At 38.4% G+C, this 26,712-nt stretch overlaps 1 protein-coding gene across 2 annotated transcripts in view; it reads right to left on the bottom strand.

Annotated features, from left to right (window-relative positions):
- The window catches only part of sh3yl1 (SH3 and SYLF domain containing 1), a 76,713-nt gene that overhangs the window by 24,553 nt on the left and 25,448 nt on the right, over window positions 1-26,712 (bottom strand). For both annotated transcript variants that reach the window (XM_041252610.1, XM_041252611.1), the window contains exon 5: window positions 8,526-8,638. In XM_041252610.1, the coding sequence (XP_041108544.1) occupies window positions 8,526-8,638 (113 nt within the window). The remainder of the gene's footprint in view (window positions 1-8,525; window positions 8,639-26,712) is intronic.

The following is a 26,712-nucleotide window of genomic DNA, read 5'->3' on the forward strand; positions in this document are numbered from 1 at the left end:
GGGGCACATCCTCCTCCCTCTCTCAGATGGTGAAGGACTAACTATGGAGAATGTGTGTGGGTAGATCGTGGACGCATCTTGAGGGTGCCAACCAGTCCTGGATCCCCTAAGTGGTGGTGAAGGTGAGATCCTGGAAGTGGGGTGGAGCCCGCCATCTTGCTTTGGTGCCAGAAAATACCTTGAGTAAAAACCCTCCTGTTGACATTTACGAGGCGAAGTGCCATGCTTTGTGAATAAAGCATTCAATTCTTGCATGAGGGACAGAAGCCTGTGCGGGGTCGGCTCCACACCAGCCGAAGCGAGCCCCTGGAAGATAGAGTAGGTCCAGCTCGAAAACTGAAGTGCCCACACAGTAGTGTCCGAAGTGGACGTTGGTGGTGCATTACCTCCATGACAGAAGGTGGTGGGCTCTGAAAGGGTTGCGGGCCTTGAGGCCGGAGCCCTTTGTCAGGGTTGCTGCTGCTTTTGCCGAGTTTCTTGGACTCGTGTTTGGCTGGCGTTGCTCTGTTGATGGGTGGACGCTGGTGGTCTTTGCTCTGGGCACTCCTGTGCCCGCCCTGTCCGAGGATCAGTGCAGGGGTTGACTACCTGCTTGGCACAGGTGGAACACCGTCAAAATGGTCTGAGGAGCAGCAGCAATGGGTCTCCATCATGTTGCTGGGTATAATACGAGTGGGTACGGGGGGAAGGCAGCTTGTCGACTTAGTAAGAACACTGTGGACAGAATCACCGCTTCACGAGGCTACCCAGGGTCGGAAGATCTGACAATGTTGAGAAGACTTTTGACCAGGAACGAGTAGCGACCGGAGACCAGCAGTCACAAAGCCCGGTGTCAAGTAAAGACGGCTGCAGGTGTCTAGCTCATTCCCGATCCCTGGAGCCAAGGTTCATTTAACGATCCATGGGTCTGGCCTGACAGGAGGTCTCTGCAGAAGTCAGGGTGAGCAGGGCTCGCCGCGTTGAGCAGAACTACTGTTCACGTCCGGGATTCTGGACTAGGGAGAGCCAACAGCTGGCAAGAAACCACACAGTCCCAGGTTACAGGTGCTTGGGCCACTATACGGACAGCTGTGGTCTTCACCCAACCTCGTGCTCTTTAAGTATGAGGAGGAGGCGGGCAGAAGGTCCTTGCAGAACTGGGAAAGTACACCAGTCTGCAGACCAGCAGTCTTGTTGTGAGTCTTTACTGTAGTGCCCCCGAATATGTATGCCCTTTTGAAGAGGCTACGGGACCCTAAACCGTTATTGTCAACAGGAGGTAGAGTCATGGGTCAGCGCTTGAAATAGTCGGGTTGTCGACAGGAAGGCAGCCCCATTGTGGGAATCAAACGGGAGGGAAGTTGGAGCCCAGCTTCTCCGTGCCGTACCTTCTTTCTTAGGGCATACCAATACTAATCCGTCTTGAGCCAGTGTGGAGCCTGATGCTGGGCTGCCCCAAGACGAAGTGATTCCACTCCACAAAATTCTGGGACCGGGACCGGGGTGTTTTAGGGGGCTGCCTTGACAGCGCTGGTGTACAACACTGAGTTTTCAAAAGATCGGCGGGAAGGGTCTCTCTGTCCAAGGGATCTGGACCCAAGCATCAGCTCTGCTCCTACTCCCAAGGGCGCTAGCTCATCCGCCAGTGGATTGCTAGGAGCCGAATGTCTCAGATGAATAGCCCTCTAAAACAGGAGGGGAACATCTCCGTATCCCCCTTCGACAATCACTTCCTCTCGTGGAGGCGGCTAGGGACACCACATCGTCCTGTCCTCCTTAATGTAGGGACCAGGGAAAGCTGTCAAATTGACAAGACACTCCAACAACGACTCCAGATGCAACTGTGCTTGCTAGATGTGTCATTTGTCGCCCGTAAGGCTGACACAATCTGCATTGGTGCAGAGTGCCTGCGCGTCTTTGCTTTTTGGTCTCGTGACACAGACCTGAGCAGACCGAGCATGCGGCTTTTGTCAGGGCAGCTTCATGCGAAGGGCCTTGAAAGTGACAGCAACGGTGCGTGGAGAGTCAAAAGGAGGTGGAACGACCTTCAGCAGGTCTTTCCCCTTAGCCCTGGTCTTAGAAAACTGGCAAACACATTGCACAAAGGAGGGGGCTAGGAATTGGCCGGGGACATTGATCGGAAACATCCTTCATGACGCAGCAAATTAAACTGTCCTCTGTGGGGAGGCTGGCCCACATTCACACAAGCACGAAACGGACACTGTTGTAGTTGCAGGGATAAGACACGGTACTATCACGGGAGTGTTAGTACCGCAGGTGTACGGACACAACACTGAGGATCACGGGATGCAGGGAGATGTGAAAGACCAGGGCTAGGCACTTTGTCTATGCGGGTGTAAATCCAGTAACGGCTGCGTGGGAAACTGAGGCACAATCGCGTGGGGCTATGTACTGCGTCAGTACAATGCATAGGGTACCTCCGTGTATACCGGGGGGGTGTATGCATGGGAGTGCTATGCACCAGGGTAATGCACCAGGTAATACCCCGGGTACTAATGGATGGTGTTGCGGATTGCTATGTATCACTGAAAAGTTACAATACAAGGGTAGTGTATGAGAGATGCTTTTAATAGGTAACACCAGCTCCATTTGATTATTAACTGGGGTCAAAAAATATATGTCCCTCTTAGCCGCATATTATGTTACCATTTTCAGTGTGTTGTCAATGGAGCCAGTTTAACAGTCCATTACAAATGTGTGTCACAAAGTATTTGACAAAGGTGTCCTGTATAGGGGTTATCGTAAGCCTTTGAATAGAACCACTAAGCATACACGTGCCACGTCCAGTCATTTTACCCATTTAAACTGACGGGCTATTTCTAAATCATGTTAAATACCATAGCCTTATATAAACTTGTACCATGCTTTGGACCAAGAAGCTGACTCTCTCTGTTATATAAAGTGTTGCCATGGCATAGGGTTTCAGAAACCCTGTTTACTTGCTTTGACCTTTTCATGTCAATGGTATATGTGTATATATGAGATGTTTTTAATATGTAACACCAGCTCTATTTGATTATATTAAGCTGGGTCAAAAATATATGTCCCTCTTAGCAGCATATTATGTAACCTTTTCAGTGTGTTGTCAATGGGCCAGTTTAACTTCATATACAAATGTGTGTTAACAAAGTATTTGACAAAGACTGTAAAACATACATCCTTTATCATAAGCACTTAAAATACTGTCTTTCTTAAAGCACCTTCCGTTGCTTATCATTCAAGACTGGCATATCCCGCTTTTACGAGCCAACGCCGAATCCTGCTTTGAGGTGCCAAAAGACCAAGCTTTATCTTTTGAAGGTCTAATGCCCTAGGAGAATTATACTGTGTGACTGAGACAAACATTTAAATATTTCAAGGGAACACACTACAGCTTTTTATTTACAGTTTTCCTGTAAATAAATACCTCTGTTTATTACTGTAGTAAAACCTTTATAAAAACTAAACAGGTGTATTCTTTGGTTTAATTGATATTGCAATGTCAAAATGACTTTTTGTTTGGACTTGAAATAACCTAATTAGTTTACATCCTTTTTGTTTTTTTTACAAGCTACAAAAAAAAAAATATTGATATCTTTTGGCTTATACGATATGTAATGGACAGAAATAATTGTCACGCCGGCAAAGACTTTTAATTGATTTGAAACCAATAGAAAATGGCATTATTCATGACGAAACCAACTACGCATCCTGTTGAGGTTTAAAATAGAATACTTATCTTATTAAAAATCATCTAATATGGAAAAACTAACTCTGTTTGTATTTTTGAAAATGTATGTTATTTCAGGGATAGCACAAAAGGACTTTATTTATGGAGTTGTCTAAAACATTGATTCTGTTATGAAAAATCATTTTGGATTTCTCATTAAACAGGTGAATAACTATAATTTTACATTTAATTGAAAAACAAAAAACATTTAAAATTGTGTTGAAACTATGTTTCCTTAAATTAAATAAACATTATTTCAAATGTGTCAACAATATATTTACAATAGTGTTAACACCGTGCTTGTTATAATAACCTTTTGATATGTTCTTTCAACAGTGTATTTGTAATTCAGATACTTCAATAATTTTATTTTACTCCATTGATCTGTTATGAAGTCATTTAAGCTTTCAAATGGAAGGTCCAGTTATTTACATCTAAATACAGGCCACTGTTAACATACAAAAATGCCACAGTGTTATAGTGACTGAACTAAGTCTGACCACCTTCACTGTTCATACAAAATCCAGTTAAAGCATGTTTTAAGACAGCCTCTGCCTTTTGCAAATTTTAAGCCTGATTAATACAAAACACTATTGTAAGCATTTTCCAATACTCATTATTTCAAACCAATATCTAACTTAATATATTAACACGTCCTACGCTTTCCTTTCCCATCTATTCCTTCCAGGTTATAATTAATTTCTGTTATATATATAGAACATGATTCTTGTAAGATAAACTCCTGTCTTCTGTTATCTGAAAGGTATTTCCGTTCGTTAATATTAACAAGATCGCTCATTATAGAGAGGATCTTGGCTGTTAAATCGCCAACTATCAAAAATCCCTGCTTCATCGGCCAACACCAAAGAGTTATCTTCAACACTGCCTGTCCTACAAGCAAGTGAGAACGAGGTTACAAATCAGCGCACTGTATATGTGCTTTAAATGATTTTATAACATGTAGTTCTAATTCAGGTGTGTCAATATAGAAATCTCTTATAAACTGCAATTCTATTTTACTTCACTGATACACACAGAAAGCAAGAGGCTAATTTTTATTATCAATAGTAATTGAATATTTAAACTTAGGACTGCTCATACATTTACTTAATGTTATTATATTAGGTTTCTTACTTATTTAAATACTTTAGTTTTTTCTTACTATAATCAAACCTAGTTTGATTGCTTCTGGCATATTAACTGTGTTCCATTGATTCTGCCATTCTGCTCTCACTGGATCAGAATGTTTTGAGACTCTGAGTCCAATTAAAAAGATGATTTTGCCTGATAAGGGAGTGTCACAAAGATGGCTGTAGTGGGCGACGTCAGACCAAAACAGGAACCAACACAGAACAGACAGAGAGACAGAGTTTTGGTGAAGCTGAGTGCTTGCTTGCACTCAGCATTTTAATGATTACACAGAGCAGAAAATAAAAGGTTGCAAGACAAACTAAAACACAGGACACGGCACTCATATCCAAAACATAGAGGCAAACATGGTGAGCTGATATTATGATTTACTTTAACTATTTTTATTACCTCCGTCTCCAATCCCATTCTCCACTCACCGAACACACAACCCTGAGTGAGTGAAAACATGCAGCTTTTATGCAGCTGTACCGAGACCCGATTGCTAATCAGTCATTCAACTGGAGTCTCGGTACAACTGCACGTGAATTAATAAAAGTGCGATTCCCTGTGCTCGCATATTATTACATTTTACCTGCACGTGAAGTGCTGTGCGATCCTTGTGCCTAAATACAAATATACATTTTAAACACTCGTGCTCATAACCTATATTATATCCCGTGTACCAATGACTATACACCAACATTAACACACTACATGCAACATACAACACAGGAATACACAAAGGGGCGGGGCAACATTGCCACAGGGAGGTTTGAAACTTTCAACAGGCCAGTTTGACCTTAAATGCAATTAACTTATCCACGAAGGCCTTACACAGATCTGCTAATAATATTTTCTACTGCTTTTAAATTCTTTAAAACACATTACAGTCATTACAATATTTGTTGCAGTTTCCAGTAGCTGTGACAGCCTTGGGTCAGTTTCTGCTCTCAGTGAGTCAGTTTCTGCTCACAGGTGTGGGTGACAGTCTTTAAAAGCTTAATACCTGCAAAAACTTAAATCTTGTTAGCTAGGCTCCCATCTCTACATTCTCATTCCCATCATCAGTGAACAAACACATTTTAACTGAATATGGGTCCATCAAAGAACCGCACACTCTTGCAACCAAGGCCTTCCATGCAAAAGGATCTAATGACTCACAGCACAAAAGTGACATGCCAGAACCGTGTGTAACAAAATCCTATTGAATGTGTCACCTTTTGCTAAAGATATTAATTTAAAATAAATTACTCCGTTTTACCCTCCGGACTACAATTTGCAAACGACAGAACTGTCAGTATTATTTTGTATAATTTCGGATCTACACAATAATAACACAAACTCGGAAAATACTAAAAGTATTTTATTAAGTGGGATTTTGCTTGGCTGATTTGGCGCCACTAGTCTCCTCAAGACTCTACTGGTGTGCTAAACAGTGGCCTGAAACCTAGTCTCCTGAAACCAAGTTCCAAGCGACAAAGTGACTCAGTGTTCCCTCAGCCCTCAGCTTTAAAATTAAGTTTAACAAACTGAATGTTTAATTACAAAGTGTCTTTTTTCTTAATAAAAGCGTCCATTTATATATACAATCTATCTATCTATCTATCTATCTATCTATCTATATATACACATACACACACACATACATACACTCACTTTTTAAATGGCTTAATACAACTGTTCTTATTTTATTTTTTCTTTCTGCTTATTCAGTTTAGTAGTATGCATCCTAGTACATTGTGCTACACAAAATTGGAAGGCTTCTAACAAAAGCAGAAATAGAATAAGCAACCTTTAACTAGTAGAAAAAATGTGAAAACAATGCTGCAGGTTTTAAGTACCTTTTACGCAGCAACACTTATTTACATCATTTTTGACACTGACTGCAGGTTCAGTTTTCCCCATATAGTATGTATATTTTATTGTTAGTCTTGTGAACTGCATATGTGGCAACATGTCAAGATTCATTGATTTATTATTATTTTTCTTTTTTAAAGAGCTTAACTTGGTAGAATGTATACTCGCTAGACTAGCGAGCGAGTAAAAAAAAATTTATGGAAAACCATTCTTGCAAATAAACTGAAAACGTAGCGACACATTAGGCTATGACATCACGACATGTCACGGGGAATTCCCTTTGACTCGCTAGAATTTGCAGTGGATGGAAAAACATTTTTTCGCCCTTATGTCACTACTATTCTTGTAGCAATTTTACAGAGTAACTTATAAACTCGCTTGATAAATGGATGGAAAGCGCACTACTGTCTGGTCAGAAAGGCCCATATTTGATCATGCTGGGAAGAAGTGGAGTCCTAAGTATAGAGATATGTCATGGTTTTAAAGATTTATTTATTTATTAACTGTAAACAAAATGTTGGCCTGACAAACACAGATTTGTTTCTGACTAAAGAAGATTACATCCTCACCTAGGCCTGTGGCAGCAAATTGCTAGGACTGTTGCTTGACTAGAGGCTTAGTCTGAGGTTTTGCCTGTGCGTCTGATGATGGTTAAATTTCCCCTGATGCACAGCCGTGGGAAAAAATGCAAGCAATCAGAACTGATGCAGAGCTAACCTAGCGACTGTGTAGTAAATCGGAGTGGTAACCTTGTTCGCTTAAGCAGACTATAGGGGTGCCCACCTGTAGTGCTTCTGGCAAACAGATACAGTCCTAAGACTGAGAAAAGCCTGCTGTCAGAGCCATTCCAGCCTTCGCAATGGCACTGCATGCAGATACCAGGGCGGCAACGACACACAACGGGAGGGGCTGCGGACAGCTAGGCCCGAACCAGAGCTCAGCCTAGCAACTGCTAGTGAGTCGGAATGGTAACCTCATTCGATGTACAGTGTAACAGCAGGGACAGGTGCAGGTCTGGACCTACAGTTACCACGGGAGCAATCTATTGGGATGCCCACCTACAGAGCCCTAACGGTCTTCACAATAATTCTGCACGCAGAATTAATGTGGCAACGAGACACTGTGGGACAAAACAGTAAGCAGTTTTAACCTGAAGCGCACGTCTCGGTCCAACAGGTGTGCTAGTATTTCCGTGAAAAAAAAAAAAAATACACGCCGAGAAACAATTCTCTCACACAAAACAGTAAACACTCAATTACCGTTAATTATATTTAATTTTTATAATAAAAAATCAACATTTTCATTTTCTAGCAGCCTGAGAGAGAACACAAGTAGCCAACTTGAGGTTATTCGATCCCAGGGAACAGGTGACGGAGCTGCTAGCTTCGTGCGGGACACAAAACCGTTGAGGGACTTAACAAAAACCACGGCTGAGTCCACAATACATGTAAATAGCAAATTACTTTAAATCATGTAAACATAAATTGCATTAATAGTATAATTACACAAGTGAATAAGCAGATAAAAGTATATTCAACACTTATCTGTTTGTAGTCGTTCTCGTCTCAGGTCGGATCTGTGTGTGCAGCCTATTTATGCCCATGGGGCAGTCATGACTGTGTCACAGGCTCTGATGAGCAGTCTTTGTTCTATATATTCAGGTTACAGGGTCTTTAAGGATAAATACCCATGTGGTCATTTGTTACATTTCATACTTGATAGGGAGCATGGAATACATTGTGGATCTTATTTATACTGCATAAACAACTGAATTGGAATTGAAATCGGAAGCATAATTTTTTTTTTCTTGACATTCACAATCACTTACCTGCCCAATGGACCTATTGCAACAGTACAATTTCCCCCAAGTGTGAGATTGCCACCTTTTGCAAAAGCTTCGACTGCTCTCTTGTGATTCAAGATGATAACCAAATCTGATACCTGTCAAAAAAAAAAAAAAAATTATATATATTTTTCTTTTAAATATGTACATTTCTAACGCCACCGGCTGCCTAAATATACTATACTGTAAATTAGAGTTATCAGTATCACAATTAAATCAGCATGACCGCTTGTCCACACAAGAACAACAATCTAACTGTAAAACACAGACAGTCGTCACCACGAGACCCCCCACCTAGCCTATTATGTGCCATCTTATTACCCTGTTTCTTGGCGATATTCAGTCAAACTTTCATACATACAGCAGAAAAAAATCCCCTGAACACCCCCACCCACACTTACAGAACTAAAGTTAAAAATCTAATACATCTGGTCATCAACACAAAAACTGAGCCACCAGTTTAATCTTAGAACACATAAACTAAAGCTGCAGCACTCAGCTCTTTTCCCCAGTGATCTAACTATAAACAAAAATAAACACAGTGCCGTATGTTTAAGACATTAATAAACAGAATCAGCAGGTCATTCAAAATGTATCATACTTAATTCAAAGTTAAAAAAAAATTGTACATCACTGGAAAGGTTGATATAATTTAAAGTAAACTCATTACAAGTGCTTTGTTTATTTACAAACTTTGCTTATGAAAAGTATCAGCACGCTAGTCTAGTATTTCTATTAGTTCTGAAAAACAATTCACTTGACCCAGTCCTTCTTAACACAACATGGGCTTACAACAAAATCATTTATGGTAATTAAGAAGGGGCTTAGCCAATATATATACACACACACACACACATATACACACACAAAATCTACAATGGCATCACAAATCTAGAAAAATAACTATTTTGGGTCCTAAAAGTCAATGTAAACATAGCAATGTGTTATACTTTATAACATATTGTTTTTCTATAACAGTTAAAATAACTGAACTTCATTTTAGTATGTAAATATATGTATTGGCATACAGACATGTTTTTAAGCAGCTGTTGTATTCTAAAATCATTAAGCATTACATAAATTGAACATTTGAGGGCTTAAAATAAAAAAAAATAAATAAATAAAAAAAAAACAATAAATTAATGGGGATTTTTCCTCTAATCGGGATAATTATGGATCTAAATGAGTGAGGAAGACAATGACTGGCTAAACTGCCCTAAAATAAATACATTTAAATTGAATTAGTATTATTACAATCATGTGTTCCCTTAGGGATAAGGGATACATGAGATGGGTTAAGATTAAGAAATGTAGAAGTTTCAATGACTGGCGCCAGCAAGAGTTTCAGCTTCACAGAACACCCTACAAATATTTTATAAAATCTCTTCAGTTTTTAATCTCCAGCACCAAACCCCGCATGTAATAACATTAAGAATTCTTACCTTACATATTCGGAAATTAACTAAACAAATTCTATCACAACAATATCTTTGAATGGACTGTCTCTACCAGTATGTTTGCTGTCTACCTATCTGTGTAGCAGGCAGTACCATGGGGATATTGACGCTAGCACTCGTGTGCCTCTAGTGGCCTGGCAGGGTTGTGCAGGGGGGAAAAAAAGGGCTTCAGATGAAGCTCAAAATTCATTAAACACAATCAATTTGTGAGGATCCGGTACCAAAGTTAGAAATTAGGTATTGTACTGGCTATATCGGTACAATTGAAAGGCATGTTACTGTATTACTTAGTAAAATGTGATGCACTGTATATCCTCAAACTCAAAGTATCATTTAAAACAAAAAAGCTTAAATGTGTAGGTTTGTTGCAAAGGGGACAGTAACTTATTGAAGGAACCAACTCTCTTTGAATTTGCCACGTGTGTTTTAGTATTGTCACATTTTAGATACTTAAGCAAACTAACACCAAACAAAACATTTTAAAAGAAATCTCAAACATTTTGCCATGTGACTATGACCTTGGTGTATAACTAATATAAATAAAGCAGGAAAATAACAAATTCCATGTCAAGCGTGAACTGTGTGCTCTTCAGCCTTCCCTACTTTGAATGCCTAATGTGAGCAAGGCTCATTTATGCAGTGTTGCAATCAGTCAAGTACTAATGCACATAATGATTTAATTATCGCTGAAAGACACATCAAAAGCATCACAAAAACAACAAAGCACACTGGATAGATTTTTTTAGAAATAAAAAATGGCAGGAATTCACTGCATTATGAAAGGCACTAGCTTTATTTATTTATTTATTTTTAAATAAAAGTTTGTGCTATGTGCAAAGCTAAAAATGTTTTACATGTTTAAGAGTCATCAGTAATGACTGTTGGAACACCTCAATAAAAAAGTATTATAAAAAATATTAATTAAAATAATCTAAACTGTTCTAAGATATATGTATTACTGTATGCACTTTAAAATGTATTCCAAATAAAATTGTGAGAACATATTTGAATTATATTTGAATTCTGTCATGCAGCATTAGTTTAATTTTGACATGCTGCATCAGGGTGTCAAATCGTACATGACCCAGCTCTGACAGCCAGTAAGATACCTTGAGAAAGGTACTTACTTCAATAGGTAACACGATGTAACATTAGGACATTGACCATAGAAAAAGCAACTCTAATTGCAGAAGGAGATGATCCTGTCAGTTCCCTGTTTTGTTATTAAATGGATTTTAGAACAGATCCAGGTATTGAAAAGAGTGATTGACTGGCCAATCAAGGCAGATGTCAACTTAACATGAAGCCAATCCCTGTTAAATCCTCACACTTACAGTAGCTGGATATTTTACCAACACTGTTGAATAAATGACAACATGAATACTATATATCTAGTTCTGCCAAACATACATGTGGCTTTTATGTTGCATGGTAACCTGATATTCATGCCTATTATGATTTATGTCTGAAAGAAAAGGGAAGACCAGTAACTAAAGGAAGGGTATAGATTATTGAATATCATTCAGTAACTTTTGTGGCCAAGATAAACAATGTATCTACAAATTGAGAGTTGTTTTGTCCTGTTTGGCAAATGGCCCAATAACAGCCTTATTGATGTGTATACTTTGAAGTAACTGCTGTAAGATTCATATGCCTGGTAATCATGTACTGTATTTGCTCTAAATGGGGTCCGGGTGCTTCTTTTTTCAATCTTCTCTTTACCTAAGCTATTTGAAATTGAACTAAATCGCCACTGTGAAATCATTGATGCAGCACCACTTGGCATAGGAATATATACCTGCATAAATGATGTTAACAACAAATTGCAGTCCCAAATAACTTTAATACAATTGAAGAGTGAGAGTAAGCTGCATGATTATTTAATTGAGAGTTGTGCTTGTTTTAAGCAGTTGATTACACCTGTATTGATTGTCACTAACTGATTGTATATTGTACCGAGTATGACTTTGCTATGTTTAAAATGAATTTAATTTCTGTATTTGTATTTTTGCTTTGTAATATGCTCCATTGCATTGCTGCTACCTTTCGTGGCTAGGCCTCACTTGCAAAAGAGATTTTAATCTCAATATAATATCCTAGTAAAATAAAGGTTTAATAAATGATTTGCAGCAAGACTATGGGTGGGGATTGTATTTCCCATTTTTCCTCCTTTAGTTACTAAATCTCTTGGTATCACTGAATACATAATTGTCTCCTCTTTAAAAACAGGCTTAATATTTCAATAGGCAAGGCATCTCACAAACAGAAATGTTAACCCTTTTCTAGGAAAGCAGTAAAACTTGGGATGGGATAATGTTGGATAACTTCACTCAGACTACTTGCTCACTAAATATCTATTAAATAGATATTAGTTATTGTAAATAGTATTTCATAGCCAGCCAGCATTTTTGTAAATACTGTAGCAACACATGTAATGCACAAAAAAAAATCAACATTTTATTTGTGTCATCAGTGTGAATTTCAGGCGGAGCTTCATGCTCGGCATGGTAACACAGTGGAGAGAATGTTTTCCTCTGTCACCCAGTCTGGTGCTGTCAGGGTCAGTTTCTCAGTACACAATACAGTTAGTTGCTCAGTAACGAGGTGCAAATAGGTGATTGATCGATCTGTATGAGCTTTTATGAAGGTGCTTTGTTAAAAAAAAAAATTAAAAAAATCTAAAATCTAAATTTGTAACGGTGTTTATTTTTTTAGCAAAAAAAAAAATCTAGGGAGCCCAACTGTTGTTATTGATTCCAAAGGCACTTCACATCAGGACTACCAAGTTTCAAAAGGGACTAGTAGCACAATATTGTTAGTTTCTAACCCTGTTGTTCTAGCGGTAACTGTAACATTGCTTTTTAACTGGATCATATTGGCAATGTCAGCCTTTCTCTTTTACAAATTTTACCTAATCGTGTCTGTACATCCATCCATCCACGTCTCTCTGTCTGTCTGTCACACTCTACATAGTGAGCACTAGAACTGGCTTGATTTTGCACCACTCGTCATCAAATTCCACACTCCTAACCTACAGTACATTGACATTTCAAATTGATTTGGCTATAATCCACAGTATTAATACAAATATTTTTTAACTGAACACTCACTCTCTCATGTTCTTCCCTTTGAGAGGACCCTCTAAATGTGCCTGCACTGGTTACAAAAGTAGCTTTATTCACTGAGGCCAGCAGCTGGACATGTTAACTTACAGGATAACTTAGTCAACCTATAATATTAATACCGTAAGTGTACATTTTTTGGCTCACTTAGTTTACAGCAATGCCACTAGTCTACACAAAAAAAAAAAAAAAAAAAAAAATATATATATATATATATATATATATATAGTGTGCCTTGCAAAAGTATTCAGACCCCTGACCAATTCTCTCATATTACCGAATTACAAATGGTACATTGAAAATTCGTTCTGTTTGATATTTTATTTTTAAACACTGAAACTCAGAATCAATTATTGTAAGGTGACATTGGTTTTATGTTGGGCAATATTTTTAAGACAAATAAAAAATTGAAACATCTTGCTTGCATAAGTATTCAACCCCTGTGCTGTGGAAGCTCCCTGTTTGCACCGATGAAAGAAATTGCCCTAACAAGGACACAATTACCTTAGCATTGGCCTCCACCTGTGAACCATTAAAGTTAGTCACATTTTCTGGATAAAAACCCCACTGTTGAAGGATCATTTGTAAGGCTGTGAATCTGAAGGAAAATGAAGACCAAAGAGCATTCTACAGAAGTTAGAGATAAAGTAATACAAATGCATAGATTAGGGAAAGGGTACAAAATAATATCCAAGTGTTTGGATATCCCAGTGAGCACAGTTGGATCAATAATCAGGAAGTGGAAGCTGCATCACACCACCCAGGCACTGCCAAGAAAAGGCCGTCCTTCAAAACTCAGTGCTCAAACAAGGAGACTTGTGAGAGAAGCCACAGAGAGGCCAACAATCACTTTGAAGGAGCTACAGAGTTCAGTGGATGGGGGTGGAGTAATGGTGCACCAGTCAACCATATCAAGAGCTCTGCATAACACTGGCCTGTATGGGAGGGTGGCAAGAAAGAAGCCGTTACTCAAAAAGTACCATCTGAAAGCATGTCTGGAGTTTGCCAGAATGCATGAGTGACCCAGCTGCGACGTGGGAAAAGGTTTTGTGGTCAGACGAGACCAAGATAGAGCTTTTTGGCCAAAACTCAAAGCTCTATGTGTGGCACAAGCCTAACACTGCCCATGCCTCAAGACACACCATCCCTACAGTGAAGTATGGTGGTGGCAGCATCATGCTGTGGGAATGCTTCTCATCAGCAGGGACTAGGCATCTTGTTACAATTGAAGGAAGAATGGATGGAGCAAAATACAGGAAAATATTGAAAGAGAATACGCTTCAGTCCGCTAACAAACTGAAGCTTGGGAGGAAATTCACCTTTCAGCAGGACAATGATCCCAAGCACAAGGCCAAAGCAACATTGGAGTGGCTCAAGAACAAAAAGGTGAATGTCCTACAGTGGCCCAGTCAAAGTCCGTCAAATTGTGGTCCACAAGCATCGTCCAACCGACCTGAACAACCTGGAGCAAATCTGCCAAGAAGAATTGGCCAAAAACACTCCGACACTGTGTGCAAAGCTGGTACATACTTACCCCAAAAGACGTAAAGCTGTTATTGCAGCGAATGGTGGCTCTACCAAATATTAATGTGTGGGGATTGAATACTTATGCAAGCAAGATATTTCAGTTTTTTATTTTTCTTAAAAATATTTCCCAACATAAAACCAATGTCACCTTACAATAACTGATTTTGACTTTAAGTGTATATATATGCCAAAATGTTGCGTTTATGTTTCGTCAGACCACAAAACTTTTTGCTACATTGCTACAGAATCTCCTGAATGTTTTTTTTGCATACTTCAAACGGGATTCAAGGTAGGCTTTCTTGTGTAATGGCTTCTTTCTTGCCACCCTACCATACAGGCCAGATTTGTGGAGTGCTTGGGATATTGTTGTCACATGCGCTCTTTGACCAGTCTTGGCCATAAAAGCCTGTAGCTCTTGCAAAGTTGCCATTGGCCTCTTGGTATCTTCTCTGATCTCTCCTTCTTGCTTGGTCATCCAGTTTGGAGGGATGGCCTGATCTAGGCAGGGTCTTGGTGGTGCCATACACCTTCCACTTTTTAATAATCATCTTGACCGTGCTCCAAGGGATATTCAAGGACTTTAATATTTTTTTATACCCATTTCTTCAACTTCGAAAAGGAGTTCTTTTGAAAGAACTTGGTGCTCATGGTTGAGTCTTTACTTTGAAATGCACTATCCTGAAATCATGTGAATCACTACAATTTAAGACAGGTGGAGTCCACTTAACTTGATGTGTGATTTTGAATGCAATTGGTTACACCTGAGCTAATTTAGGATTGCTATTACAAGGGGATGGACACTTATCCAACCAAGCTATTTCAGTTTTTATTTTTAATTCATTTTCTACAAATGTCTAGAATAAGAAGAATCAGAAGTTGTGAGGTAGGATAACTGTAGATAAATGAAAAAAAAAAAAATGCCTTTTAATAATTATAATATATAGTATATATATATATATATATATATATATATATATATATATATATATATATATATATATATATAGTGTGTGAGTAATTATCAGGTACCTTAACCCTATATTTCACTGCATTCATCACACCGGATGACTTATTCAATTGTTTATGATGGAGCTTGGATTATTTTCAAGTTTATAATCATATTGTTATTATATTGTTTATAATGTTTCCTCTTATGATTATAAAATTATTCTGGCCAACATATTTGGCGCTGCAAGAGATGGGAGATTTTAGTAATATTAGCCAGAGACTGTTGACAGATCTACAAAAATACAGTATGCTAGATAAAACTGCTTTTTAAGAGGCTATAAAAACATAGTTCAAATATTTCCACCAGAAAAAAAGGAGCCTCCAGACAAAACAAGAGGTAAGTCTTTGGACCACTGTCAAATGTGATTCCAGTGTAAATCAGAACAGACAAATGACAATCAGCCCATTCATGCTGTTTACAGTGTACAGGGACTGTCAGTCCATTCATGCTGTTTACCCATATATATATATATATATATATATATATATATATATATATATATATATATATATATATATATATATATATATATATATATATAAATCAGAGAAGCTACCAAGAGGCCAATGGCAACTTTGCAAGAGCTACAGGCTTTTATGGCCAAGACTGGTCAAAGTGTGCACGTGACAACAATATCCCAAGCACTCCACAAATCTGGCCTGTATGGTAGGGTGGCAAGAAAGATATACAGCTCTGGAAAAAATTAAGAGACCACTGCAAAATGATCAGTTTCTCTGGTTTTACTATTTATAGGTATGTGTTTGGGTAAAATGAACATTTTTGTTTTATTCTATAAACTACTGACAACATTTCTCCCAAATTCCAAATAAAAATATTGTCATTTAGAGCATTTATTTGCAGAAAATGACAACTGGTCAAAATAACAAAAAAGATGCAGTGTTGTCAGACCTTGAATAATGCAAAGAAAATAAGTTCAGATTCATTTTTAAACAACACAATACTAATGTTTTAACTTAGGAAGAGTTCCGAAATCAATATTTGGTGGAATAACCCTGATTTTCAAGCACAGCTTTCATGCGTCTTGGCATGCTTACCACCAGTCTTTGACATTGATGTTGGGTGACTTTATGCCACTCCTGGTGCAAAAATTCAAGCAGCTCGGCTTTGTTTGATGGCATGTGACCATCCTTCTTCCTCTTGATCACAATCCAGAGGTTTTCAATGGGGTTCAGGTCTGGAGATTGGGCTGGCCATGACAGGGTCTTGATCTGGTGGTCCTCCAGCCACACCCTGATTGACCTGGCTGTGTGGCATGGAGCATTGTCCTGCTGGAAAAACAAATCCTCGGGGGATTGCACCAAATATTGATTTCTGAACTCTTCCTAAGTTAAAACATTGGTATTGTGTTGTTTAAAAATGAATCTGAACTTATTTTCTTTGCATTATTCGAGGTCTGACAACACTGCATCTTTTTTGTTATTTTGACCAGTTGTCATTTTCTGCAAATAAATGCTCTAAATGACAATATTTTTTATTTGAAATTTGGCAGAAATGTTGTCAGTAGTTTATAGAATAAAACAAAAATGTTCATTTTACCCAAACACATACCTATAAATAGTAAAACCAGAGAAACTGACAATTTTGCAGTGGTCTGTTAATTTTTTCCAGAGCTGTGTGTATGTATATATTATACATACAAAGTAAAGAAAACTGGGGTGTTTGAATTCTAGGGAGCTGTACGATTTTAATGTTCAAACGAGCAATACATCTGAATAAAGGTGAAACATACAAAAAACAAATGTAAATGGTCATTCCACGTCAACTCAATCAAAATCCAGGAAGATTCACACCTCAAGATTTCAATTTTGCTTATATTTTGTGTCGTGGAAGACACAGGTCTGCAATCAGGCCAAACATTTAAGCTCAATGATGAATATTTACTGATACGCCCCCTTTAGCAGAGGGGTTGCAGTGAAATGTATCTAGTTTTAGGGTGATTTTGATGACCTAAAATGCTATGTCGAATGTCCTATGAATATTTCTGTACAGATGATAGGCAGTTTGATCTTCTGTAGAATTCCTGCAAAATAATTATCAGAGCTTTGGTATTATTGTGATGATGGGGGCCTCAGAATTGAAAACGTTAAATTGTCAAATTTCCAAGTGATTTTTTAAAAGAAATTCAAGTGCTTGCTCCTTCTAAAGTAGAACAGATATCACTTTCAAATTGCTTAGGCGTGTTCATAATGTCAATGTAATTGGCTTTCTATATGCAGCTCTGCAATGGTCTACCTACTTTTCTGTCTAATGTAATGACCCCACAAAATGGATTCAGGACAAAAATGTCAAAAATGGCACTTGAAGAGCTGAAACACACTGTGGAACATGAGCTACCAAACTGAGCTTTGGAGGGCTTTTAGATGAAGGTTTCAAGGACTTGTAAAAACATTGATTTGGTAATCTGTCGCCAAGATTATTTTTCCAATGGTATAGAAAAAGGTATTTAATGCAATTTTTGGATGTACAAAATTACAGGTCACACTATATGTTATACAATGTTCTTGAAATCTGACTTAATTATAAAACTGAAATTATTATTCTTCTTCTTTTTCACAGCCTTAGTCCCAGACTGTCCTGGGGTCAGCTGCTTTGGTTGCTCTTCTCCACTTGTCTCTGTCGAGCACATCTTCCTCACTCACTTCACATACCTCCATATCTTTTCTCACACAATCTATCCATCTCTTTCTAGGCCTGCCTCTTCCCCTGTTACCTTCCACCTCAAATTCCATTACCCTCTTTGTTACTTCCTCAACGTCCCTCCTCATGATTATAAAACTGAAATTATAGAATTAAAATTACTCAACATTGAGCTTATATATTTGCCCTGGTTTCATACCTGACCTGTATCTTCCATTATGCATAATATAAGCAAAATCAAAATCCTGAGGTGGTTGAGTTGACTAAATAAAAGTAAACTTTCATACCAATCAGCATTTACTTTAAGCACACTTAGCTAGAGTCCCTATAATGGTCTCCATGGAACTTCCTCTCTATGTCCCAGACTGTGGAAGTTCAGTCACAGACAAATCGAGGGACAATAATACTTGTGAACAATAATATGCACATATTTTTTGGAACAAACACATACATATTTTAACTGTCCCAGAGCGCCATACTTATCTGGCAAGTCAGTAAACTGCCTTGCCGTAACACACACACACGCATGTTATATGTAGACAACATTTTTCTTAAACAGAAAGGCTTGGCACAGCTTAGTGCCGTCAGTGCTAATCTATGTGAGGAGGAACTGTCACCAATGTACGTCCCTTACACAGCACATGGTTGGCATAGCCACCTGCATGTGCCAACATAACAGAGAAAAACACATCCCTCACCACAGACATAGAAGAACTCGAAGCCTAGATCCACATTCCACAGACACACATTTTTTATTTTTTTTATTTTATGTATTTATTTATTTTGCTTTTACTGAGAAGTGTGCTTTAAGAGTTATACAGTATAAATACCTGTTGAACAGCTATCAATTCATATACATTTTAAATATGAATATATGAATTTATTGAAACATAAGACGTTTTTACTTGTATATTATTCCTACCGATATTCTTCCCCAATTCCCCAATTGCATGAGTTATGCTTTATATACTTAAGACAGGACAACTAATGATATTTTTCTTAAAGGTTGCTGAATTTGCAACATTCACTGGTTTTCAGGCTCAGTTTTGGACAGAATTACATATCCTTTTTTCTTTTCTCTTTTAAACTACTGTAGAGTGCTGATACAATAGTACAATGATGCCTGTGGCATTCAACTGACACTAGCATTGTATCAAAAAGTGCATCTAAATGGCTTCTGTATTTGTTCCCTCATGAGGCTCATCTAAAGCAAGAGTATTATCATTATTGAAAAAAATAATAAAACATCTGCTCAATTCCCAGTTGCAGTCTGGGACACAGTCATTCCAACAGAAGCACCCACAATCATGCCCCTTTCTAACTATAAACCACTGCTAACCCATTCTACGGCCATCTAACAATCAGCAAAATGGTCTAGATCTTATCCAAGTGATGTCAAAGGATTGAGTTTCTTTGCGTAACATGACAAGTGACTTCTTTTTATAAGTTTTTAATAAAGCGGTCAACATATGGTCAGAAATACTGTGTGTGCTGACAAAAACTAGAGTTTAAAACATTTCTGTACATTTTAGAACTTCTGATTTATACCAAAGGTATACAGAATAATTCTGAGCCAAGAAATTAAGTAAAGCAATGCTTGGTTTAACATCTTTATCAGTGTTGTGACATACATAAGAATGTAATCAAGTTATTTAGAGACTAGCTTAAATATGCATTATCTGCTTATCAAATATGTCAGATTTCATTCACTGACTCACTATGCATCTCCTAATTTAGGATAATAAATGACTCATTGACTGTTCAAAAACATCATAAATTTGCATACACATTTGCAGGTCACATATGTACTGGTTATTTAAAACACCTCTTTTGAGTGGGCAGACATTGGCAGACTATTTTTGTTTCTATTTTTACACACAGATTAAAGACTGCCAAAATATCAACTGATTAGTCTTTCAACCGTAATAACGACTGCCTCTAAATAAATACAACAATGTAAAGAACTGTCATCTTTCCAGAGGTATTGAACATCATATAATATAGTTCATGGACTATAAATATTTTTTTTTTTTGTGATAAAATACAATATAGTAATTAAAAACAACAACAGAACATTCCCATTTTCCCCCCATATCCCCCCTCCCGCCCGCTACGAAGGACCCCGAGAATCTGCATTAGTCATTGACATCTGAGGACTGGTTTATCAGCAATTTAATGGTATCTGTGGCCTCCCCAGGCCTGTACAGTCCCCTCCTCGGCCCCATGAGCCCGAGCGATAGAAAACTCCATATAAATAATGTCAAGGAATGCAAGGGTCCATTGACGCCAGGGCAGGGAATGCGGTGGCTTCCAACGCAAGGCAATCATTTTCTTAGTAGCAGTAAGGCCAGCGAGCCAAATCTGTTTTTGCAATAGAGACAGATCCAGTGATGAATCATCATTCAACAAAAGGACTAAAGGGGAAAAAGGAATAGTTTTCCCCTCCCGAGTATAGTGAATAAAGTTGAACAAACTCAATCTCAGAATACAGCCACATCCGGACATTCCCAAATCACCCGAAAAAAGGTGCCCATAGCACCAGAAGGACAAAGCGCACACAATAGGGGATAGGCGAGTTTCATCTGGAATCGTCTCCGAGGGGTTAGAGATATTCTGTGACTAAAACTGAAATGGATCATCTGCGTGAACACCTCTATTGCCTGACAAGGGCGCAGTATTCTGAAAAACAGGCAAGTGATAATACCATTTTCTTCGAAGTTTAGTGTGCTTTTCTACCAATCGTTATACTGTGATCAAATATAATATTATAGGACCAAAATGTAAATTGCACTGTTTAAGGGAAATGCCACAATAAACCTAATCTTGAAGTCTGTGTGAAGACTCTACATTTTCTTCTAGCTTTCGCCACGAAACTGGAGTGTCAGCATCAAACCACACTGTGACCAGTCGCAACATAAAATCAAATTTGAAATTTGGTAGGGACAGTCCTCCTGAGGATTTCTCACGATGCAATGTATAGAATTTGTGACATGGCCGCTTTCCTCTCCATACTAACTTAAGAAATTGTCGATTGCAATTTATCCCAGTATCTGACAGGAGGAGGGAGTGGAAGCATCGAACTGACAAAATTGATATGTGGGAGTACGTTCATTTTTTATTATGGATACATGGGCTTGGAGCAATTTAGACAGCTGCATCCATCTGTTTAAGTCCCCCTCAACCTGCCTGAAAATCGTCTTAAAGTTAGTGAGTATAGTCAAGTGTAAAGATATTTAAAATGCTTGACTACCTGCATGTTTGCAGGCAAGACTATTAGTCATTGCAGTATTCCGAGGCAACGGGGCAGTCTTTGACCAGTTGATTTTAAATCCTGAGATAGCACTGAAATCTTTAAATAGAGCAAGTAAATGAGTTGATTGGGAGACGTTTTTAATAAATAATAACACAGGATCAGCATAAAGCAAGATGCGATGCTGCATATTCTTGATACTGATAGGAATAAAAGTAGTAGATTGGCAAACTGCTTGTGCAAGCAGCTCAAGTGAAAGAGAACACCAACGGGGAGAGAGAGCCCTGACCAGTCATTTTGATAAACTCTGCCCCCAATCCCATGTATTCTAGAACCAACCAGTTCCATTCTAGACAGTCAAAAGCTTTTTCGTCTAGCAAAAGGACCGCACAGGGGGCTTCGATGTCCATAGCTGTATGTATAACACGAAGGAGATGGCAAACATTATCTGTCGCCAATCGAGTCTTAATAAATCCTGTTTGATCATGATGGATTCAATTTAGTCATGTATGTTTGAAGTCTACAAGAGGGCAACTTGGCATATAATTTAACGTCCACGTCTATCAACGATAGAGGGTGATAACTAGCACAAAGAGCGGGGTCCTTTTCTTTCTTCAGCAATACAGATAAAATAGCAGTATTAACATCTCTGTGAAAATAAGAGCCACCTGCACCATCTACAAGGGTTCCAATAAATTCCAGAAAATAAGAAAAAACTCAAGAGGTTTGCCATTGAAACCGGGAGATTTGCCCTTTCTTATATCTTGCATCACCCCTATCACCTCCTCCAGAGAGACTGCAGCTCACAATGCAGCTGATTCGTCATCCGAGAGGCTTGGCAATTGAAGGCTCTGAAGAAACTGATCACTATCCTATGGAATATCACTATCCTACTGTCACTATCCTACGGAATATCTATATAATTAGAATAGAGAAAGCCGAATTCACCTTGCGTGGTCTTGAGAAATGAAATGTCTGTGAAATGCTCGTTATTATGAAGCCTTAAAGCTAGGAGGTGACTATCTGCTACCATGAAAATAATAATTCTGCCTAGCCCTGTGAATGAGAAACTCAGCATGCCATCTGAGTAACAGATTGAGATCTTTCCTAGTAATATCCAATTTGAGTGCAATGCTTTCAGAAAGAGCTCTATAGAGTATAAACTAAAAGAGCTAATATGGCTTCCAGCTGTAAGCTTGCTCAAACGGTATTTATTGAGATTACAGGCAAACAATGAAGCAGAGTCTCTAATAAAGCCCTTTATTGCGTCCCATAAGATACGAGGATCAGTCACTGAATCACGACTAAAATCAAGAAACTCGTCCAGTTCAGATTGGAATGAAATACGAAGTTCTGTAATAAAGTGGTAGATTGTTCTGTAATAAAGTAGTATTGAAGCGCCATCGTGTGGCTGAATTCAGAATGTCATTGAGTACTAGCCTACAGTACGTAGGCAGTACGTACAGTACGCTGTGATCTGACAAAGTCATTGGTAGAATATCAACATTATGCACTTTGGAAAAGAGAAATCGATACAAAAATGAAACTCTATCCTAGTTATGTCTCGCAGAAAGAAAAGTGAATTCCTTAACTGATGAAGTGAAAACCCGCCAAGCATCAACTAAACTAAGATTGTATGTAAAACTCTGCAGTGTAGAGGATGCCAAAGTCTGTGTACTTCCCCGTTGAATAGTTGATCTTTCAAAGCACTCATATTAGCTCCAATAATTAAACTAAAGTCAGACAGCTCTAATAGTAATTTAGTTAATGAATTAAAAAAAAAGTCTGGATCAAAACGTCTTTGGGGCGTAAACCGAAAACTATGGAGCAATAAAATCAGCAAGACCTTTGTTTTATTATCTGCAGAACAGGAAGCGGCCATGTAAAAATGTATGTTAGCAAATATAGGAACATATTGTTGTTAAGGTGGACTCCTGCACCATGGCAACATCTATCCCCCCCCCCCAAGCAAGAGATCCAGGCAGCAAACCAATTTGTTGGGAGAATTAAGCCACTACACATTCCAAGACAACACCTGTATATCCGTCATGGGTATCAAAAACAAATTCAGAGATCAGAGATTGACATGCAAGCCAGAAAAAATAAATATACAGGTCAAAGAAAAAAAAAAAAAACAATGCCATACTTGATTCTATCAAATAGGAACAGGTCAGTCAGGTTATACCAAAAAAAAAAAACAGTATGGTACTGGTAAAAAGAATGACCAGGACCCCCCACCCTGAACAATAAATGCTTGTGACACTGGTGAACAGGGCAAACACAGCATCACCCACACCCTCTCAGAGATGACTATAACAAGTCACTATAACATGCTACCACAGATTTTACAATAAAGTTTACAATAAACAATAAAAATACAACAAAAACATCTGACAAAATAAGAAAAATGAAAAAAAAAAAAAGTCCCACAGAGTAACTGCAGCTGATCCACACTGTTGCCAGCAGGCAGTGGCCGAAACAAGAAACACCCATACCAATGTAGTGATCAGCCAAGATCTAGGCAGCGAGCAGCAGAAACACTCATCTTCTCTCCATCCGTATGAGTCTCATCATCAGGGGCATGGGAAAAGGACCGACCCTGGGGTGGCCCAGTAAGGCCAAGGGAGTCCAGAAAGGCTTGAGTATTGTCAGGAGATGGAAGAGATGATCCGTGGAGCCGTGATGAATCTTAAGAGTCGCTGGATAAAGGAGGAATTACTGTAGGCCTCTGGAACGAGAGAAGGTGATGGGATGGGAGAAGGCTCTGCGGCGCCAAGCCGTGATGTTACTGTAGTCTGGGTAAACCAGCCGTAGACTGAAAGGCATTCTTTCTGGCTGCCTGCAACACTGCCTGACGATCCGAGTACCTCAACAATTTAAAAATAAGAGTGCGAGGCCTGTCCCTTGATTTAGACTGGCGGAATATATATGGTGTGCACGCATAATCTCGATGGTTTTACCAGACAAGGTTGGCAACTATAGTGAGAGAGTTTTTGACAGAAAATCAACAGGGTTAGAGTCCTCATCTCCCTCCTTCAAGCCAACCAGATGAAGATTATTACATTGTTTTTTGTCCTTCAGGCCCGCCACCTGAGCCTCTATCCTGACCTCACATGCTGCAATAGCGCTCTTGTTACTGATCACGGACAAATCATGGGTACTTTGTGCCCCCAATGGTCACGCTGTTACATTACTCCCAAATACAGTAAAGGCATTATAAGTAAGACCCATGCTTGTCTCACTCACATGGTACACCAGTGACATTTTCTTATGCTTATTTTTTAAATAATCATGAATATATAATTTGATAGGCTCAAGAGCTTTGCGGGGGCGGAGCTACAGTACACTAAATGGAAGAGAAACTACCTGGAAGAGAAACTTTGTTGTTGTTGTGTCTAAAAACTGTCTGTTTGTTGTTATTAGATGGCTAACATAATCCGGAGCTGTTGCTAAAGGCCATCACTAAACTCGTTCAACACTGCACCTTGTTAACGAATAACTGTATTTACACCACAAGCACTATGGCACTCACTGTGGACCAAAACAGAGCAATATATGCTGCTATACTGCCTGTTATCATTGTTATTATTTGCTGTCTTTGTGTTATCAGACCAATTGGAATACAAATCAAATGTCACTGCACTTGGATTGTCGTTATCTGTCTGTTTATTGAGCACCGCTACATTCCTGCACCTGCACACTTTGTGCACCCCCCATGTGTCTTAATTCTTAAATTACCTACAAATGATGCTGCCTTAGCAACCAAGGTAAAAACTTGCATATACTGTATTGATTATTCAGAAAGGACCACTGTAGACTTTATCAAAGACGTAATGAATTGAGATTCAAACTGCACAACTAATAAAGTAAAATCAATATCCTGTTGGAAATGTGTGCTCAGTCACTCAACACATGTTTTCTTTTAGATAGGCTCTATTCACAATGCTTTACCTGACAATTAAATAATTAAACACAAAGCCAAACGTTTATTTACATTGACCTATTCCAAAACCCATTTTGTGAGAAGCAACTATAAATAATAATTGACTTATCAAATTTCTATTAGATACTGTTCAATACCACTGGAAAGATGACTAGATTTTGTACATGGTTGTATTTATTCAGAGGCAACTGAATAGCACGAGTACTATGTACTCTTACTTCTGAGTAAACATTTCATTGGAATCTAGTACTTTGCATTCTTTCAGTTCCAACAATAGAATGTTCCAATTGCACTGTTCTAAATTATGTTGCGTTGCTAAGCACACACACAGTTGAATCTAGGGAAAGCAATCCTAAGAATTCAGCTTTAAATTAGCTTAAAAATAGCTTTTTCAAAGTTTGTTTTTGGTAATAAACATAATACTACAAGAATGTACATGGCTATCCTGAACAAATAGTTCTGTCAATCATAGAAACTCCAGTCTGGATCAGGAGTTTATATAACCTTCATAGAGCAGGTGTAGATTTTTTTTATTCATTTTTTTTTTTTTTTGCAGGACCACATATGTTGCAGAATATTTGTTGTACTGATTTAAAACTTGACTATTCAATGTGACAAATCTTGGATTTAATTTACCACGATTGCTCCAGAGGGCTGAATAGTACTCATTCAATTTCAGAGCTAATCTGATCAAATGTGACTATACTTTAAATGTTTATTTGGAAAGTGGGCACATACCTATTGTAAAAGGTTGTACATTTATTTAAATAATAATCAAAAAATGAACTTTGGCTGATTATATGAACACTTCCTTTTTCTGGTCAGACTGGGATAATGTTTTGATCTTGCTAGTCACTGAAATCTGACACCAGTCCTTTCAAAAAGTTGGTTGCATTGATTGATATTTTGGCGAGATTTTTTACCCCTACTTGTGTCTGTATTACAAGATCATGTTTTGATTGTGTGCTTGTATCTATCAGGATTCCACAGCCCTGCATCTATAACTGAATGTGCAACAGTTACCGCAGAAGTTACGTTTCCTAATATCCTGCCAGACATGTGTTTTGTCACTGAACTGAAATGCTCTATTTTACATTATTCCCATAACTTCTAAAATAAGGTTCTCATGCGAGTACCAGCAAAATGGTACTCACCAAAATTAGGGGTCATTATTTAAGTCGCTGTCTAGCTCCACCTCCTCCTGCG

This window comes from Polyodon spathula, chromosome 6 (genome assembly GCF_017654505.1).
Source record: "Polyodon spathula isolate WHYD16114869_AA chromosome 6, ASM1765450v1, whole genome shotgun sequence".
NCBI classification, from domain to species: Eukaryota; Metazoa; Chordata; class Actinopteri; order Acipenseriformes; family Polyodontidae; genus Polyodon; species Polyodon spathula.